At 35.1% G+C, this 19578-nt stretch overlaps 1 protein-coding gene across 5 annotated transcripts in view; it reads right to left on the minus strand.

Annotated features, from left to right (window-relative positions):
• The window catches only part of LOC138706388 (uncharacterized), a 70171-nt gene extending 50822 nt beyond the window's left edge, over window positions 1-19349 (minus strand). The window contains exons 1-5 of one of the 5 annotated variants that reach the window (XM_069835622.1): window positions 19059-19349; window positions 15592-15727; window positions 10925-11087; window positions 10204-10357; window positions 3413-3536 (exon numbers count right to left, since the gene is read on the minus strand). In XM_069835622.1, coding sequence (XP_069691723.1) covers window positions 3418-3536; window positions 10204-10357; window positions 10925-11044 — 393 coding nt within the window. In that variant the 5' untranslated portion in view covers window positions 11045-11087; window positions 15592-15727; window positions 19059-19349 and the 3' untranslated portion in view covers window positions 3413-3417. Of the gene's footprint in view, window positions 1-3412; window positions 3537-10203; window positions 10358-10924; window positions 11088-14004; window positions 15150-15591; window positions 15728-16980; window positions 18414-19058 lie in introns of those variants that run through there. The other 4 variants (XM_069835621.1, XM_069835619.1, XM_069835623.1 and 1 more) reach the window with 4 other exon arrangements.
• Window positions 19350-19578: the final 229 nt, after the last annotated feature.

Consider the following 19578-nt stretch of genomic DNA (forward strand, 5'->3'; position numbering starts at 1 on the left):
TGGTTTATCAACTGACAATAAAATATTATTTTGTAATTTGTGTCAGTGTGCAGTATCATCTACACAAAAGTTCCTGGTGCAACAACACATTACAACTAGTAAACATCAGGCCAACAAACAACTAAATTCCAAGCAGAGACAATTGTTTTTAACACAACCAACAACATCGAATGTAAGATCTGAGTTTAACATCGACCTGTGCCGTTCTCTCATCTCTGCTGATATTCCTCTCTACAAACTAAAGAATAAGGTCTTCAGGGAATTCCTTGAAAAATATACTCAACATACAATCCCGGATGAGTCAACACTTAGGAAGACGTATGCTCCATCCATCTACGATGAGACAATACAGAAGATAAGAGATGAAATTAAAGATAGTTCAATTTGGGTTTCCATTGATGAGACTCCCGACAAAGAAGGTAGACTTGTTGGTAATGTAGTTATCGGTTTGTTAAGTGAACAATATTCTGAACGAATTCTTTTACATTGTGATGTTCTAGAAAAGTGCAATAACAAAACTATAGTTAAACTGTTCAACGAAGCTATGGGTATCCTGTGGCCAAAGGGTATTATGTACGATAATGTGTTATTCTTTATTAGCGATGCTGCCCCTTATATGGTCAAAGCTGGACAAGCATTATCTGTTGTATATCCTAAATTGACTCATTTTACTTGTGTGGCGCATGCATTTCATCGTGTGGCAGAAGTGGTCAGAGACAATTTCCCTAAAGTAGATTTGTTGATTTCATCAGTGAAAAAAGTATTTCTCAAAGCTCCCAGTAGAGTTAACGTGTTGAAAGAAATGTACCCTGAAATTCCATTGCCACCAAAGCCAATTTTAACTAGATGGGGTACATGGCTAGAAGCAGTTGAATATTATGCCGAACATATAGACTCTATTAACAATGTTCTCCTTGCATTGGACTCAGAAGATGCAGTCTCAATTGATACTGCGAAAACAGTTACCTGTGACATAAGTGTGAAGAATGACTTAGCTCACATTCAGCATACATTTTCATGCATCATAAAAACGCTCAAAAGTCTCCAAAATAGGCACCTTTCACTATCTGAAAGTTTTGAAATTATAAATAGTACTGTGGAACAACTGAATCGTGGTAGAGGTAAAGTTGCAGATGCAGTAAGAGCTAAGGTGGACACTGTACTTTCAAAAAACCCTGGATATGAAGAACAACAAAAGGTTGTTGCTGTGATGAGTGGTGAATCAACAGTGAAGATTAACTTGGACTTATCCCCAGCAGACATTGTGAAATTGAATTATGTACCAGTTACTTCTTGTGACGTCGAACGCTCTTTTAGTCAGTATAAATCTATCCTCAGAGACAATAGAAGAAGATTCACTTTTCAGCACTTGAAAGAAATGTTTGTAACCTATTGTTATGGTAACAGACAATAAAAATTGTGTTTTGTTGAAACTACATTGGAAGATAAGGTACGTTCATTATATTTTTTGTTTAGTTTGATTAAAATGTACCAATATTTAACGTACATAGTCATTTTTTTATAATTTTAAGTCCATATTTAATTCCATATTTTGGTAAAAATCCATATTTAATTCCATATTTTGGTAAAAATAACTACATATATATTTACATATTTCATATATTTTTAGTCCATATAAATCCGTTCCCTGATTATTATTATTATTATTATTATTATTATTATTATTATTATTATTATTATACTGTGTGCATGTACAGTTCATGGTATGCCAGACTCTACAAAAACAAAGTTCCTGACCATGTCCTGAAGAACAAAACAAAATCTGAATAATTCAACTTAAATTGAAAAGAAAAGATTCTTCAAAATCGTTCGCAGTTCTCCGAAAATACAACTCATCGCGGTAATATCCTTAATAGCATTAATTCGCAATAATGTAACTGGCTTCAAAGGATTGCAATTATGATGAAATACAAAAAAAAGCTTCTTATTTTTATTGTGTTTATCACAATTGCGATATTTTTATGCCTCTACCAATGACACATGATCAGCAAAGATATACAATGTTTTTACATACTTGTATTCAACAATAAAATGATGCATTTACATAAACTTCCGCAGTCTAGCAAAGTGGTGGCTGACAGAAGAAGGGAGAGAAGAAAAGAGAGAAAGGGGGAAGAGGATCAGAGACGTGACGGTTGGCATACAAAGCAATTTGTTAACAAAGGTTTTAAACGTTTAATCTCGTAAGAGCTGTGCATATACTCTTACTTCTGGACAACAAAGTCTTAATTCATTATTCGGATTCTAGACTTTATCCTAAAGTTATCTGAATGAAGGTTTCTTAGAATAGTCTTTGGTTCTATAAGTGACAGTGAACAGAGACGAAGAAAATGTATAATCAGGAACTGAATAATATAATGTAAGAAAAGAGTACTGTTAGATTCATTAATCTCAAAACTTAAGATTGCTAGGATATCTGGAGCAAATGGAGGACTGCAGGATACCGAGAATAAAAATGACTAACAACCATGTACAACCAGACCTTGCTGTTATAAAGCAGGATGGTAAAACAAGAAGTGAAAGAGGGATAAATGGAGGCATACAGCAGAGGCTAACTTCCACCCCGGAAAGTAGAGCCAGATAAGAAGAACAAGGAGGAACATTAACTGCACAATATAGGTAATAATGCGGTATAATAAAAATTTGAGCTCAGAGATTTATTTCAAAGATATATTTGGTCCAATAAGTATGATTGTTCTGTCGAATTACTTATCTATTTATAATGAACCATTCGAGCCCTTAAATATAGGAAAATGAAATATATTAATGATTTATTGGAGACAAACGTTTTCGCCATTGAAAATGGCATCATCAGGTCTCACAATGGTAAATAAGACGTAATGAACACATTCAAAAGTGGTTAATTCAACATGTTATCCTTAATATATGTGTATAAGTAAATTGATGAGAATGTAAAATGTTAAAAATGTTAAAATGTGACAAATATAATTATGAATATAGGTTATATATGTAACATTAGAGTTTTAAATAATCAAGTCCCTAATAAAAAATATAATAACAGTAGGTAATGACAGAATATATATAAAAGTTTTTAGAATAGAATACACAAAGATGAGATATTAAAAATTTTCCATGTTGTGCAATCATGGTGTACAATATGGTACAACATGTTGTATTATACAGCCTCCTCGTGTTATTGCGTATGAACAGTGTGTCAGAGACAACGTCCTGCAAACATAATAAGGGAGGAAGAAATTTAGGAAGATATAGGTTGAATGTCTCAAAACGTGCATACAAAAAGTATGAAAAATGTGATAAATGCCTATTTACAGGGCAATTGATGTGAAAAGCATGGTTTATTATAAATAGATAAGTAATTCGACGGAACAATAATCACTTATACATTTTGTCAAAGATTTATAGTACTCACAGTCATTATGCTATAACCATTTCCTTCTCGATTATCTGCATCTCCATAACCTTTCTTCTTATCCTCTTCTTTATTCTTAATTCTCTGCTTCCAAGCCTGGCCTCCCTGGACAATTTCCTAAGACCTGCAACATATTTTACACGGCTATGATTTCCATCTTAAATCACCACTCAATTCTAATGCCTCATCTCCAACAACTAATAGATTGAAGGGTCCTAATCCATTCTATAGTGCTAAAATTTTCGGTGAACACTGAATACAGCTATATCACTTCATAGCACGAGGTGTGATAAAAAATAAGGTAAGTCGAGCCACCGCTGCTTTACACAAACTGTTACGGGTGGTTCGAGTTTGCGGGGTGTCTACCCTGACTTTCAAGCTAACTGCCAAGCTATAAACCACTCGCCTGATGCATTCCAGAATCCCATGAGGAGTGAGTAAATCAAGTCGTGTTTCGAAGCATTGTTCATTTTGCAAAAATGTCAAAATTTGAGCAATGCATCAGCATGAAATTTTGCTTAAAGCTAGGATTCCTGAATCGGGAAACCCACCAAAATCTACGAACGGTCTATGGTGATATTGCTGTGACAGAAAAGGCAGTTTGTAAGTGGTTTCAATGATTTCAAACCACAATTTTTCACTGGATGACGAACCAGGCCATGGGCAATCGTCAACATCACTTACAGATGGAAATGTAGCGAAAATTCGGGATTTGATTAGGGCCAACGACATCTGACAATTAGAGATATCTCATCAGAGACCTCTTTGTCTTACGGATTTCTTCAGACCATTTTGCCAGAGAATATGAACATAAATCATGGCTGGTTCCTGCATCATGACAATGCACCCAGCCACACAGCACTGTTGGTGACTAAATTTTTGGCACAAAAATCGATCACAGTGATCCCTCAACCACCTTATTCCCCTGATCTAGGACCAGTAACTTTTGGCTGTTTCCAAAATTAAAAAATGTATTGAAAGGACAGCAGTTTCAATTCATAGAAGAAATTAAACACTCTGTGACGAAGGTCTTAAGTGCAATTAAGAAAGAGGACTTCCAAGAGACTTTCAAGCAGTGGAAAGATCGTAGGAATAAGTGTGGTGTGTGGGCAGGGAGTAATTTGAAAGGGATTAAAATTATGTCATGGTAAAATGAAATATATCTGCAAGGCTGAAAACTTACCTTATTTTTTGATCACATCTCGTATGAAATCAGTGAAACAGACGGACAAAATGTACCATATTGGCCAGAATCTAATACAATGTTTCTTGCATAAAAACAGCACCATGAAAACCAGACTGATATTATAATCGAGACCTAAGCCATTTGAAATGTGAAAGATGTCTACTTACACGTTATGCAGACTGTACTATCATCGTATCGCGCATTGTCTTCTTCTGTGACGCTTACAGGACTGGACCTGCTGCTCTGTCAAGGTCACACACTCAATCTGATCTAACCTATTCCTGATTTTTGTTACTGTACTGGTATTGTAATATTACTGTATTCTCTCTCATACAATGGTTAAATTTATTTTAACATATTTAAAGTTTGTTTGTAGGTTTAGTAAATTCATGTAAAATACGAAAACAAAAGTCTGTAAATAAATGACTGTACAGTAGAACCTCTATTATCTGTGGTAATAAAGGGGGTGGACTGAACAGTTAATCGAAAAAATCGGATAATCTGTACCATAAAATATTTTATGCTCGACCATGCCGAAATGTAGTAATTAGACACCTGGTAGCAGTCCTTTAATGCATGTCATTAAAGTACACCTACTCATTAAAGTACAAGTGTTCAGCCAATGACAACTCAGCTTACAGGTGTTCAGCCAATGACAAGTCAGCTTTGTACCGTTATAAAACCGCAAGTATCGATTATTTTCGGATATGCAATCGAAAGAGAATTAGCGAAAAGTCACGGAGGCTGGAAATCCAATACTGTCGCAGAAGGTTATGTTCTGTTATTATAATAATTAGCGTTAACTGTAAATAATATTCAAATAAATTCAATTTATCATCTCATTTTTCAATGTCGAATTCAATAATCAAGGTTATATCAAGTTTAACGGGATTACATCAAGGTCAATGACATTATTGTTCCTCGGAAAAAATCAATACTTTCGCGTCTGCGCACATCTCACAATTCACGACCTAGAACAAGGTCACTTCCGATCTTGTCAGATACAAATAAAATGTATATATCTGAATAATTTCAAGTTAGAAATATGGTCGAGCATAAAAAGTCGTATGAAACTTGCCTATAATGGTAATTAAGACGCTCGTATGAATATTATGAAACTCGCTTGCGTTCGTTTCATAAACAACCATACTTGCGTCTTACTTACTATCATTATAAGCTCGTTGCATAATGTACTATTCATAAATTAAGCATATAATACTTGGTTTCATAATTTGAAATTCCTATCATACTGCAACGATTGGTGCCTTCATACTACATACTATACAATGTTATGCTGGTTATAACTAATGAGAACAGTGAAATACAATAATATGTACTACTTTGTTTTATTCTATTAAATTGCGCATATTTCTAATGCCAATCTTGTATTCTGATGCGCTATGAGCCACAGTTTTTCATTTCCCAAACAGCTCAACACGTTTTCTTTGAGAATTTTGCACAGAATGACTAAATGATGCATAGGTTCCAGTTGTGTGAAAGTTCTTGGGGTCATTTCTTTCAAAGCTGATAGTGACTATTTTACAAGTTGTGAAAAAAAAACCTCCTTCCAAAAGTGATTCTACTGCCGGTTTAGTAGCATTCCTACTACATAATGTGTAACGGTAATGGCTAGTAATAACCTTTCGTAGAAAAAATGCGTGTTAACATATTGCACAGTACTTAATAATTTTGTGCAGCAAAAAGAAAAACATAGCGAGAGAAAGACAGTCGGATAATCCACCAATCGGTTAATAAGGTAACGAATAATCGAGGTTTTACTGTACAAAGATGCAGTGCATGCTATTAATTTAGTCAACAATTGGAATCTAACCACCAATGAGATTCTACATTCGATAGTAATGAAGGATTTGAAATAAATTACGCTACTACAGGAGATAAAGGTACAATTTATTAGTTTTCTTTCACTCTATAACATTTTTAATGTGTACATTGTATTTAGTGTAATATTTTCATTTTCCTAAAAAAAAACATCTGAAAACTTGGGGTCGTATTATATTCGAGGTCGTACTAGATTCGGGCCAATACGGTATAACCTAGAATTGAATAATATACCACATAAGACGAAGATATTGTTACATTTATCATCAGTGCAAGTCATTAGATAACAGGAATTTTATTCCAAATTTCTTGGCGATTTATATGCAACGAACATTTGTATTTCCAGCCACTTTACCCTAGCAATGTGTCATAAAGGCATCCTGACGATTGAGCAGGAAGAAGAAGAAGAAGAAGGGGTAGACCTAAGACGAGATGGACGGACCTCTTCAAGAACGTCATAGGAGTACACTGGACCACAACAGCGAGGGACCGGCAGACTTGGAGAGCATTACAAGAGCAGACGCTAACTAATTAGTCACACACCTCCGTCCACATCAAACAGCGCAAGTGAAAGAAAAATACGAACTAGTTTGTATCCGGTGGGCCAGTGATCAAAGTGGAGTGCCAAAGTGTATGACTACAATTATAGTGAAATGAAGTGAACAAAATGTAGTGACAAAGTGTATAAATAGAATTATAGTGAAGACGAAATGAACAAAGCACAATGACTCAAGCACAACTATTAGAAGAGACAAAACTCACATGGAATAGCTCCCCATATGGTTCTAGGAATAGAAGCTACCCCCATTCGGGAGGCCATAGCCCTTAATGGGACACGTTTGGCTCCATTCATTCATATTCAAACAACGTTGACTTGGCAATAACAATAATAATCGAACACCATAAAGTAGTACAATTTGTAAATACACAATGGGAAGTTGAAAACACAGCAGCAAATACAGTAATACACAGTGTCCACCATTATGTTTCCACAGGTAACAACTACAACGTAGTGAACAGCTGAACACTGCACACAGTACACACTACAGCACTGTCGACGTACAACACGGCATTCGGTGAAGTCATGTCATCAGTCACAGTAGATGCGTATAGAAATCTCCCCGTGAATGTATTAGTAGTTCGTAAAAATAGCTTCCTCTTTCTGCTACAGACAGTATTTTTAGTCACTGATAAAAATTAACAACTAACAACAATTACATAAGTATGTGATTCAATTGCAATTAACAATTGAATTTAATTATGATTAAAATTTATTGCAAATAACGTAGGAATTGATTACTTTTAATTGACTGATTAACTGCAGTTTAATCATCATCATCATATTCCTCACGTATTAGACCCTGCAGGATCTGTTACGGTCTCATGCCAGCGCTTGCGTGGTCTTCCCAATTTCCTCTTTCCTCTTGGTACATAAGTAAGAATCTGTTTAGGCCATCGTGTGCGATCCATCCTTTCGACATGTTTTTTCCACTGAAGTCGATATTGTTGAAGAAAATTAATTATAGGATCCATTTTTAGTTCCTGCAATATGTCCACATTTTTACAGTGTTCCAGCAAAGAGCATCCCGCTGTTCATCGCATGAACCTCATTTCAGCTGTCATCAGCCTTTGCTCATCAGCTTTTCTGATTGTCCATGCCTCGCTACCGTAAGTGAGGACCGGTCGAGCTAGTGTTTTATATACCTTTAGCCTTGTATGTTTCTGAACATGGGATGATTTGAAGACGGTGTTAATTACGCCAGTGATTTTTATAAATTTAGATATTTTGTTTGACATACTGCAATTAAATTTAAACGATTAGGCTAATGCCAACACTGACAGGAACATAGTACGAAATAGAAATATAAAAATTGAAAATTATCTGTAGTAATGTCACGAGAGGTCTGAGATTTATCTGGGAAATCTCAGACCTCGAGTGACATTTATTAGTATTTCGTGAATAAAATAAAAATGTAAATAATATATCCCTAAAATTCGATCACGAAATGTTAATAATTGTATATTAACGAATACTTAACCTATTCAGACATTGTGAAGTTGAAATACTCGTAGATGAATATCAATTACTGCAATAAAGAAATTCGATGTTATTATTCAGTAATGCCAATTGCGAAAAGCGAAATACAGGTTTAACAATGTTAATTACATGTACTGGACTTTTCTCTTATTATTATAACATAAATACATTTTCATTATCTGCTGAAATCATAATTTAATTTAACAGTAACAGTGGGAACAGCTATATACCAATGCTTATGTATTCACAGCGAGACATGTTGCTACATAGCGAAGCCATCTCTGTATGGATAGGCCTAATTAAAACACAAATTTTATTACGCCATACGGAAGGCAGTTTGATCAAAGACCTTATTATTACTATGCAAGGTCTTTGAGTTTGATATGCGATGATGTTACATAAATTTGAACATCTGACTTTCTATTACTTGTTTAATTTCATTCACAAAATACAAATTTTATAGGCTACAATTATAGGTTTTTACCTGTGGGAGCAGGACCAATGTCAGCTGTGTCTTATTTCGACCGTAACTCACAATCAGTGCTACACGAAAGCATTTTTTATAGCTCGACAAATGCAATCTCGCTGTAGTGTGTAACGGAACTAAAGCTGCATCTACATAGTTCATTATTCCAATAGCGTATGTGTGCAATCTGGGAAGAATATTGAAAGAATCAAGTTTAAAAGGTACGTTCAATTAAGATGCATGAAGATTTTGTGTCTACATGGTGCGCCGTTTTGAACATCGTCTTCACTGTGTAAATATATTAATTAATATTAAATATCAACCTTGCATTCATTGCTTTAAAGTTGAAAGAAAAGTTTAACTGTGTAGTGCATCTTAATGTATTCATGATCATCAATTTACGGGGAAACAGCGACAATGACTAAACAAAAGAACGACCATGCGATAAATTGATAGCGATAAATCTAGCTGCAAAAATTATAGCAAAGTGTGACTGTGATTGGTTGGAATTCAAAATTTCATTACACTTCATTGGTCGAAAATGGAATGACGTCATATAAACGAAATAGTCATTTGAAAAGGTGGAAAAATTCAAATATCTTGGAGCAACAGTAACAAATATAAATGACACTCGAGAGGAAATTAACTGCAGAATAAATACGGGAAATGCCTGTTACTATTCGGTTGAGAAGCTTTTGTTATCGGGTCTGTTTTGAAAAAAGCTGAAAGTTAGAATTTATAAAACAGTTACATTACTGGTTGTGAAACTTGGACTCTCACTTTGAGAGAGGAACATATGTTAAGGGTGTTCGAGAATAAGGTGCTTAGGGAAATATTTTGGACTAAGAGGAATGAACTTACAGGAGAATGGAGAAAGTTACACAATGCAGAACTGCATGCATTATATTCTTCACCTAACATAATTACTTACTTGTGGCTTTTAAGGAACTCAAAGGTTCATTGCCGCCCTCATATAAGCCCACCATCGGTCCCTATTCTGAGCAAGATTAATCCACTCTCTACAATCATATCCCACTTCCCTCAAATCCATTTTAATATTATCCTCCCATTTGGTTTTTTTCCCTCTGGGAGGTGAAAAGTGGGATATGATGGTAGAGATTGGATTAATCTTGTTCATAACAGGGACTGATGGCAGGCTTATGTGAGGGCGGCAGTGAACCTCCGGGTTCCTTAAGTAAGTATAGGTGTATAAGGCTGTAATAAAAATTGAGAAAACGAGTTCTAAGATTTATGGTACTCACAGCCATATGCTATAACCATTTCCTTCACAGACTCCGGATTATCAACATCTCCATAATGTCTTCTTATCCTCTTGTTTACTCTAAATTCTCTGTGGCTTTCTTGTAAACATGATGTGCTTCCAAGTCTGGTCCTCCCTGGATAATTTCCCAAGATCTGCAACATATTCACATGGCTATAATTTCCATCTTAAGTCAACATGCAATTCTAATGCCTTGCCCTAAAAAAATAATACATTTAGGGGTCCTTTTCGAATCAGTGCTGCTAAAATTTTCGGTGAAGGTTGAATACAACTACACCAATTCGTAGCACACATGAAATCAATGAGATGGACAGAGAAAATGTATAACAAAGAATTCAATACTACAATGTAAGATCACGATACATTCACAAATTAAGATTGATAGAATATATGACGTGAATGAAGGACCCCTGGGTACTGGAGAAAATGTGGAAAGGGGGACTTCACTCCAGGAGACAAGAAACTAATGCTGGTCAAGGACAACATGCATGTAGTCTAGAGCCAGATCTTGTTATGATAAAACAGAATTGAAAGCCACGGAATGGAAGAGAGAAAAATGGAGGCACACAGCAGAGGCTAACTTCCACCCCCGAAAGTAGAGCCAGAAAAGAAGAGTAAGAAGGAAAATTAATTTCAGAGTATAGGTATATAAGACTATAATAAAAATTGAGGGAATAAGCGCAAAGATTTATAGTACTCACAGTTATTATACTATAACCTATAACCATTTCCTTCTCAGACTCCGGATTATCAGCATCTTCATAATCTATCTTCTTATCCTCTTGTTTATACCAAATTCTTTCTGGCTTTCTTGTAAACATCTTCTGCTTCCACGTCTGGCCTCCCTGAATGAGATCTCAAGTCCTGCAAGATATTCACACAGGTTCAGTTCCCATCTCAAGGCACCACTGAAGTAGTTATGATTTCGGAAGTGAAAATCGTTGAATTTATAAGGGATTTTTTTCTGGAGATGCAGTTGATCGTCTATGCAAGATATACTAACAAAAGCCTAGACTAACCAAACCTAACCTGGATAAATTTCAGAACACGGATACCTTCATTTCCCTCTTACTCCAAAATTCCAACCTTGTGCACACTGAAAAGTGCTTTTTCGTAAGTATGATGATGCACATTCGACAAACACAGACAAATCTGCTCTTTTTAGTATTTTAAGATAATTGTTGTCAGTGAGGTAATAGTTTACTGAAAATTTCCCCCTAACCTGTCACAGATTCGTATATACAATGAGTATAAGAGGAGAACGAAGGGAACTACCTCCGCGACGAGAGGCTTGCACCAGAATCATGGAAGCTGTGAGATGGTAATGTGCGCATGCGTGGACATCTCGTGCACTACCAATGCGATCCTTACTTGCATCTATGGACGTAGCATTGCTGGAGTCAGCCAGCGATATACATCAGAACCAGATGTCAGCAAGAATAGCTAATTTGACTCAATACTAAGGATAACATGGCAAAGTCCTGAAACGTGTCTAGATAACATGAATTTTAACTTTTTAAGTGTTTTAAGGTAAGCAAGCCCTCCCTATACCGCCCATGTTAAATTTTAAAATTTCAGTTTCACTTTATTCTGGATGTATCTGAGGTACAAACTCCAAATTTTCAGGGATTATTTAATATACATTTATCTTTAATAATACGAACTAGTTTTGATCAAATGTTATTAGTTTTTTAATTATTAATTTTTTTCTAAATGTTTAATTTTGTGTTTAAAATTTGTAATTCAAAATTTGAAAACTCAGGTTCTAAGTAATTTACAAAAATTTCCTTTCATATTATTATTAGTTATGGTCTTCCTAATGTCCAATCCAAATTTCATGCATTTATCTTTAACACGTTGACTGCCGCTTGAAGCGTATATACGTCTCACAGCACATATAGGGACGTATATACACGTCAAGTGGCAGTCAACGTGTTAATGGTGTTGATGTAACGTACACCAACGTTACAAAAAATGTACAATTGAGAAAAATGGAGTTAAAGTTTTGGCAAATATTCTCATACTTAGGTGCACTGCTAGGACATTCCAGCACCATAATCTGGATCTTCTGTGTCCTCATGGCTTCTCTTCTTATTCCTCTTCAATTTTCTTCCTTTTTTTGCCATTTCCTCCATTACCATTTCTGCTTTTTGATGCGAAGAGAGTCTAATTTCTTCAAGATGTTATGGTATTGAAGCCTGGTTCAATCCTCAACTTTTGTAAGACTTCCACTCTTCCAATATTTCCATCATTGGATCATATGATGACATCTCTTAGTCCTAATCTAAGTGTATTGACACTACCAAAGACTGTTTTGGGGATTCTGCATCACAGAACATGGTTAAATGCTTCGTTTGTATTTTGAAACTTACTGTGCAAACATTTTTTAGCAACTCTGGATGGTACAAGTCTCTATATATTGGTTCTATGGCAAGCATAACAGATTCTGGTAAACCATGGTGTTTATAATGAGGTACCTTTCTATTATATTGGCACCACGAATTGTCACCTTTAGGACACAGGTCATGTTGGGGATGATCGTCAGTGGAGAGTTCGTGAAAATATATAGCCCATACTGCACTCCTCATATCCTGTAGACTATGCAAATTATTTCTTAGGGCTTGATCATAGTAATTTTGTAATTTATCTATCATCCCATCTGTAAGTCTCTTTGATCCCCCAACACCTTTGCCATCTGAAAGTTTCTTCCCCACTAAATCTTTCTTGAGTTTGTGAAGCCTGGAACCCATGCGCTTTTGTACATGTCCAATGCACTCCAGTTTCTCCACAGTACAATCGTCCCTAATTATATGGTTTACTTTCCACAACTTTTACAAAACCATTACTGTCTTCATCACCTAAGGACTGTTTTTATTTTACACCATGAGTCTGGTTGGAACATTGAAAAATACATACAGCTCCCTTTGCCTCCATACCACCACTGCTTCCATAAAAATTCTTTACACAACCTTCATGAGTCCCTAACTTTTTGCATGTATAACAATATTTTGATAGCAATTCTGAATCTAAAACTTTGCCTGTATGAACTGAAGTAGCTACCACAACTCATGGTTTGACATGTGGCGTCTCTTATGCCATATCCCATCTATTGCAACTGGAATCTTATCATCACTGTCATTGCATTGCACTGCTTCCTTACATGCTTCTAACATACTGTCTTTGAGACACTATCAGCTGATTCTTGAATATGTCCAATCACCTTATGAAATTTTGAATGGGGCTTAGACATTCATCATGACACACAATCTACCAGCATAACCTTTTCCAATATAGCGTAGCCCATATATGAATCTTATATTCACTTCATATCCACTAGCGGTAACTTTTGATGTTTGAAAAGTGCCTTCCTTTCTCCACACTGCACACACTATTACTAATGATCTGGCAAGTCCTTTTCGTCAAACGCCTGGCATTAGAAAACAACAACAACAACAACAACACGTTATTTTCACAAATATTAGACTGTTGCATTTCACACATCTCATCAAATAGTTCTATGGAAGATGAAAGTTTTTCTTCGATAAACTAGGAGGTGTAATACACTTACCGGCACTGGTAGTTGTTACATTTGCTTCAAAGGGTGTTCGGTCAAACCTCTTCTGCACTAAATACATTACTAACTTTTTCATTACTAATTAAATCACTAGCAACTTCCTTCTTTCTTGTATAAGTGTTCCCAGTAAACTTTCTCTTTCCAAACTTCTTATTTCTTCCCATTTTTTACCTTCACAAATACAAAATAACAAATATTTACGTTTACCTCGCTTCCCGTTTCCTTGGAAACCAAACCATAGATGACCATGACCAAAGAGAAAGTTGACAGAGGCATCAACAGAAAATATGAAATTTCTCGCAAAAAACAAGAGTTAGTTCATAAAAATATCTTCAACGGTTTAGGAAATATATCGAAAAACATTAATGTCTGCAAAAGTGGGCGTGGTCAGAAAAGACATGCAATCAATTATATGCTCATTAAACATCCAAGTTTGGTCCGAATAGATTATAAGCCGCATATTCGCATTCAGAACACTTGAAACACCAATAAACACCAGAAATCCAAAAATCCATATTTTGAACCATAAACGAAGGCTTGCTTACCTTAATACTGTAACATTTTAATGATTTAATGCAAAATACTGTTGAATAATGACTAATAATTTAACGTATCAGAGTTTTACTATATTTCAATAAATTGTCCTTCTCTAGGGCATGAAGGGCCTTAAGAGCAGCAAAAGCCTCTCCTTCCTGTATGTCATCACTGAAACATTTAAATCTAATAACTGATCTGTTTGGTTCAGCCAGTTATTTCTGACACACTTTAAAATACGTACACTGTCAAAAATAAAGTATACAGGAGTCACTCTGTGACATTGCTATTTGGGTAATTAGTATTTTACTTTCAGCCCTGGGAGGTTACTAAATAATGAAACAGTCTTTCTGTTTATAGCATTGTTATCTGAGACAATATCAAAAACCTAGAAATCTATTTCCTCCAGCTTTAAAATAAGTAATACCCCTTGCAAACAAATACAAATGTTCAGCTTTTATGGTTGCAACAGACAAGTTGTGTGCTACATCCAAATAACTTCTGTCCGAACTTTGTACCATAAAAACATATACATAGAACAGCAATGTCAGACAGGGACTAAACGGAGCGGAGCACTCCACTAGACTGGTTGCGTGCTCCGGTGTTTCCACAGACATAAGCAAGTTCAAGCTCCGATCTAGCTCCACAACCGGTATTGGAGCTTACAACTCTGACACTACTGACATAGAAGCACACTGTAAATTTCTTCTGCCTGACCAACTATTATATTTCCACTCTTATAATCAAACTGTGCTTTTAAGTGAATTTCATCCATGAGCACTAAGACATTTATCATACCAGTAACCAGAAAACTATTAACTTCCATGAATACCTCTTACAATTTAATAAAGAAACCTGTTGAATTAGCAAACTAATTGTCTCCTCTTTTTCTGGCAGGTCAGTACACAAATTGATTACCAAATCTTGAATCAATTCAAATTTGTCAGTAACTGTATATTCTAAATTTTTAAATCTAACACTAATGTCATTCAGTATAGTGTTTAACTTATGTCACTTACCATGACTGGAAGAGTTGCATTGTCTATCCTTCTTACTTGTTTATCTTTCACATGCAGTGTTAATAATAAATCACTATTAATAACAACATAACACAGAATTCAGGGATGAGGAACTTCACAAATTAATAACAAGCACACACAGGTATCTTTCCTCACAAATACCCAATCACTGTCCAATTTCAATTTATAAGTAAGTTCATCTAAAGAATTAAACAATATAATTTCCATTTGTTTATTATACCTCAGATAAACTCTCCTCTACTGAAGCTTTAAGAAAATTGTTTTCTAGACGTTTCCTACGATCATCAGGATTCTCTCTGGATGATATTGCTTCAGAAATATATGAAGACAGCCAGAATGTTTTCAAGGCACAGCGTCTAAAATAAATGTTTAATATGAAAACTATCTTAAACTATGGTGAAGACTTTGGAGAAACTTTAGACCATTTCCCACTGACATCTGTCATGTTGTCTTTGCATTACTAACAGAAGCAACTATATCATGCCAGTTTGCAATTAATGTAGGGCGTGGAAAAAATTCCTATACTCCAGCTATCATTATTTGTTATAAGATTATTCTAATGAGAACAAGCTCTAAAAACCATAACAAACCAAACCTAACCTTCGACATATTAGTCCACACCTGTGGAGTAACGGTCAGCACGTCTGACTGCGAAACCAGGTGGCCTGGGTTCGAATCCCGGTCGGGGCAAGTTACCTGGATGAGGTTTTTCCGGGATTTTCCCTCAACCCAATACGAGCAAATGCTGGGTAACTTTTGGTGCTGGATCCCCGACTCATTTCACCGGCATTATCACCTTCATATCATTCAGACGCTAAATAACCTAGATGTTGATACAGCGTCGTAAAATAACCCAATTAAAAAAATAAAATCGACATATTAACCAATGTATTTAGTATTTAGAAGATTATTACATATTAACATTACTTTTGACGAATTGTTTCTTATATTGGCGACATTGATTATATACAATTGTGTGCAAAAACGCCATAACTGCAGTAGTGGGGAAATGGTCTGAAGAATTTATGCTATTCTTATTTAATAATGGTTTATAAATGTAAGCAACATAAACAACAGTAAACAATGTGTCTCATTAGTGTTGAGGTCATAACCTCAAATCTGGAGCAAAACAATCATTTTGAATTTTTGAGGATGTAAGCAAGCCACAGTACTGTACTAACAGATTACACTAGCTAACAATTACTATCTTACTAGTCTGTGTAGCTCTACTGATGAATTGTATATAGGCCTACTGTAAATTGAATGGTAGTCTGTATAGCTCAATTGATGAACTGTATATGCTGTAAATTGTATAGTAGTCTGTATAGCTCAACTGATGAATTGTTTATGATTATAAATTGAATTAATCTACTTGATATTAATTGTGCAAATTTGTATAGCTTAATGAAAGTATGCTACTTTGTATTGTATATATTTGTATAGTTTTGGCCGATGAATTGTATATGCTTTAAATTGAATAGTAATCTATATAGCTCTATTGATAAATTGTTTGTGTTTGTAATTTGAAGTAGTTTGCATGATATGTATTATCAATTTCTGTATATCACAACTGGTTGAATTGTTTATGCCTTAAATGTAATTAACTTACTTGTTTTGTATTATACATACAGCTCAACTGATGAATGATTGTTTGAGTTTGTAAATTTAATAATCTGATTGGCTATGTATTGTATACTTTTAGTAGAGCCATCGATGTAGCTCAGTCAGCAGACTCGCTGGGCTGCTGATCCGGAGCTGCGTTCGGGCTTGAGTTGGATCCCCCTTTGGTCTTTGGTTTCTTCCGAGGTTTTCCACAGCCGTGGGACTGAAGCCGGATGGTCTATGGTGAGTCCTTGGCAGCAACCCCTTTGATTTGATTACCTGGTTGGGGTTTTCAGAGGTTTTCCCCAACCAAAAGGCAAATGCCGGGTAATATTTTGGCGAATCCTCGGACCTCACTTCATCTCACTACATCTCGCCAAAATGTTGTAAAAAATTGCACAAAATTGTGAACATTGTAGAAAATTACTAAATTGTTAAACTATAAAAATTTGTAAAAATTGTAATTGTAATATTGTAAAATTTTGACTTGTTCTACATCTTAAAGCTTCATTGCTCATGTAAGATTTATGGAATAAAATAAATTTTTTATTTGGTTATTTTACGACGCTGTATCAACATATAGGTTATTTAGCGTCTGAATGATATGAAGGTGATAATGCCGGTGAAATGAGTCCGGGGTCCAGCACCGAAAGTTACCCAGCATTTGCTCGTTTTGGGTTGAGGGAAAACCCCGGAAAAAACCTCAACCAGATAACTTGCCCCGACCGGGATTCGAACCCGGGCCACCTGGTTTCGCAGCCAGACGTGCTGACCGTTACTCTACAGGTGTGGAGAATAAAATAAATGAATGAATGAACAGGAAGTTATTATAGATTATGGGTAATTTCCTAGAAGACGGGCAAAACCCAACATGGCTGACGAAAACTACCAAAAACGTTCTGCCAACTATGAAGTCAAATGTCACCAAACATCGCAAAATCAAAGATGAAAAATCAAATGTATATATTCATATTTTTAAAGAAGAACAAGCCCTCCAAAAAAAATTAAAATATATTTAATTTTTCGCCTTTGATTTTTTTGGCGTTTGGTGGCATTCGAACTTCATAGTTGGTAGTACTTTTCTAGCAATTTTCGTCCGCACTTTACCCCCAAAAATCACTAAAACACAAAACATAATAATTTATCATCTTATCAAATAAAATTCAATTCTCATCGACGTCTTCATCGACAACCACTTCACTTCCAGTACAAATGACACAGGCTTTAAGGCAATCTAAACTTAAACCATGCAGGGAGCAAAGAACTAAACCAACACTTTGTCGTACAGTCAACTGTGCATAAATAAACCACGTGTTTACACTAAATGAAATTCTCTTCGAACACTTATTACACCTTAACATCTACAGAAAATTCAGTAAATAATTCCTTTAAACCACAGAAAAACAGTTTTCTTCTCAACATTGAACACAATACTTCTTCACCAGCGAAAGAACTAAACCAAAATCGACACAAAATTTAATAGATAAATTTCAGAACACGGTTTCCTTTCTTTCCCTCTTACTTCAAAATTCCAACCTTGTGCACACAAAATAAATTATTGGCACTGAAAAGTGGCTTTTCGTAAGCATGGTGATGCGCATTCGACAAATGCAGACAAATCTACAATGTAACACCACTCACGTCAAACAACCAAGAACAACAGGACGTCATTATCCACGAAAAATTAATGAAAATTCTAGAATAAATGATAACTATAATCAATCAAATGAAAGAAAATCACAAAAATCATAAAATGAGAAACTTTCAACTTTAGTCATCAGACACAACATAACACCACTCACGTCAAACAACCAAGAACAACTGATAACGTCATCATCCATTCAAAATTAACGAAAATTCTAGAACAAATGACAACTATAACCAATAAAATTAAAAGAAAATCACGGCGACACCTAGTACAAAAACCTAGAACTAACATGTAAAAGTCACTAAAAGATCACTAACATTTAACCCTGAAATAAAGAAGTTGGTAATACTTACTATATTCAACCAAGTGCCCGTCTTCTATGAAATTACCAGATTATGTAGCCTAATTACTTTCTCTTTGTACAAACTGCACCTTACCTTCCTTAAGACGGGGAAGTTATAATTGTTGTTCTTAATCTCCCAGTCTTCGGATCATCACTAATGCTTCTCTTTCAATACTCTGGGTTTCAAAATGTAACTCGTGTATTTGCGAAATAAATTAATACTAATTAGTTTTTGTTTCTCAAGCTATACAACACATCTACTGATGTTACATAACCTCTTATTTGGAGGTTGGTGATACACATTCAAACAATACTATTTACCCCCCTGCGTAAATCTTCTTCTTTACGGAACAAAAACATACTGACTTTCGAACCAGTCATCTAGAGCATCCACCAGCCACTGAACGAATATTGCACACTTTTATCACTATCAATGTGGCACTATAAACCAATTTTAAATACTTTTATCACAACTACAACACATTTCAAATCCTATTGTACCATATATATATATATATATATATATATATATATAATTATTATTACATTAACACATTTAGTATATCACGAAACATATAAAATCTAAATATTTTAAAACTCGCCATATTTATCTA

Source organism: Periplaneta americana, chromosome 9 (assembly GCF_040183065.1).
Source record: "Periplaneta americana isolate PAMFEO1 chromosome 9, P.americana_PAMFEO1_priV1, whole genome shotgun sequence".
NCBI lineage: Eukaryota > Metazoa > Arthropoda > Insecta > Blattodea > Blattidae > Periplaneta > Periplaneta americana.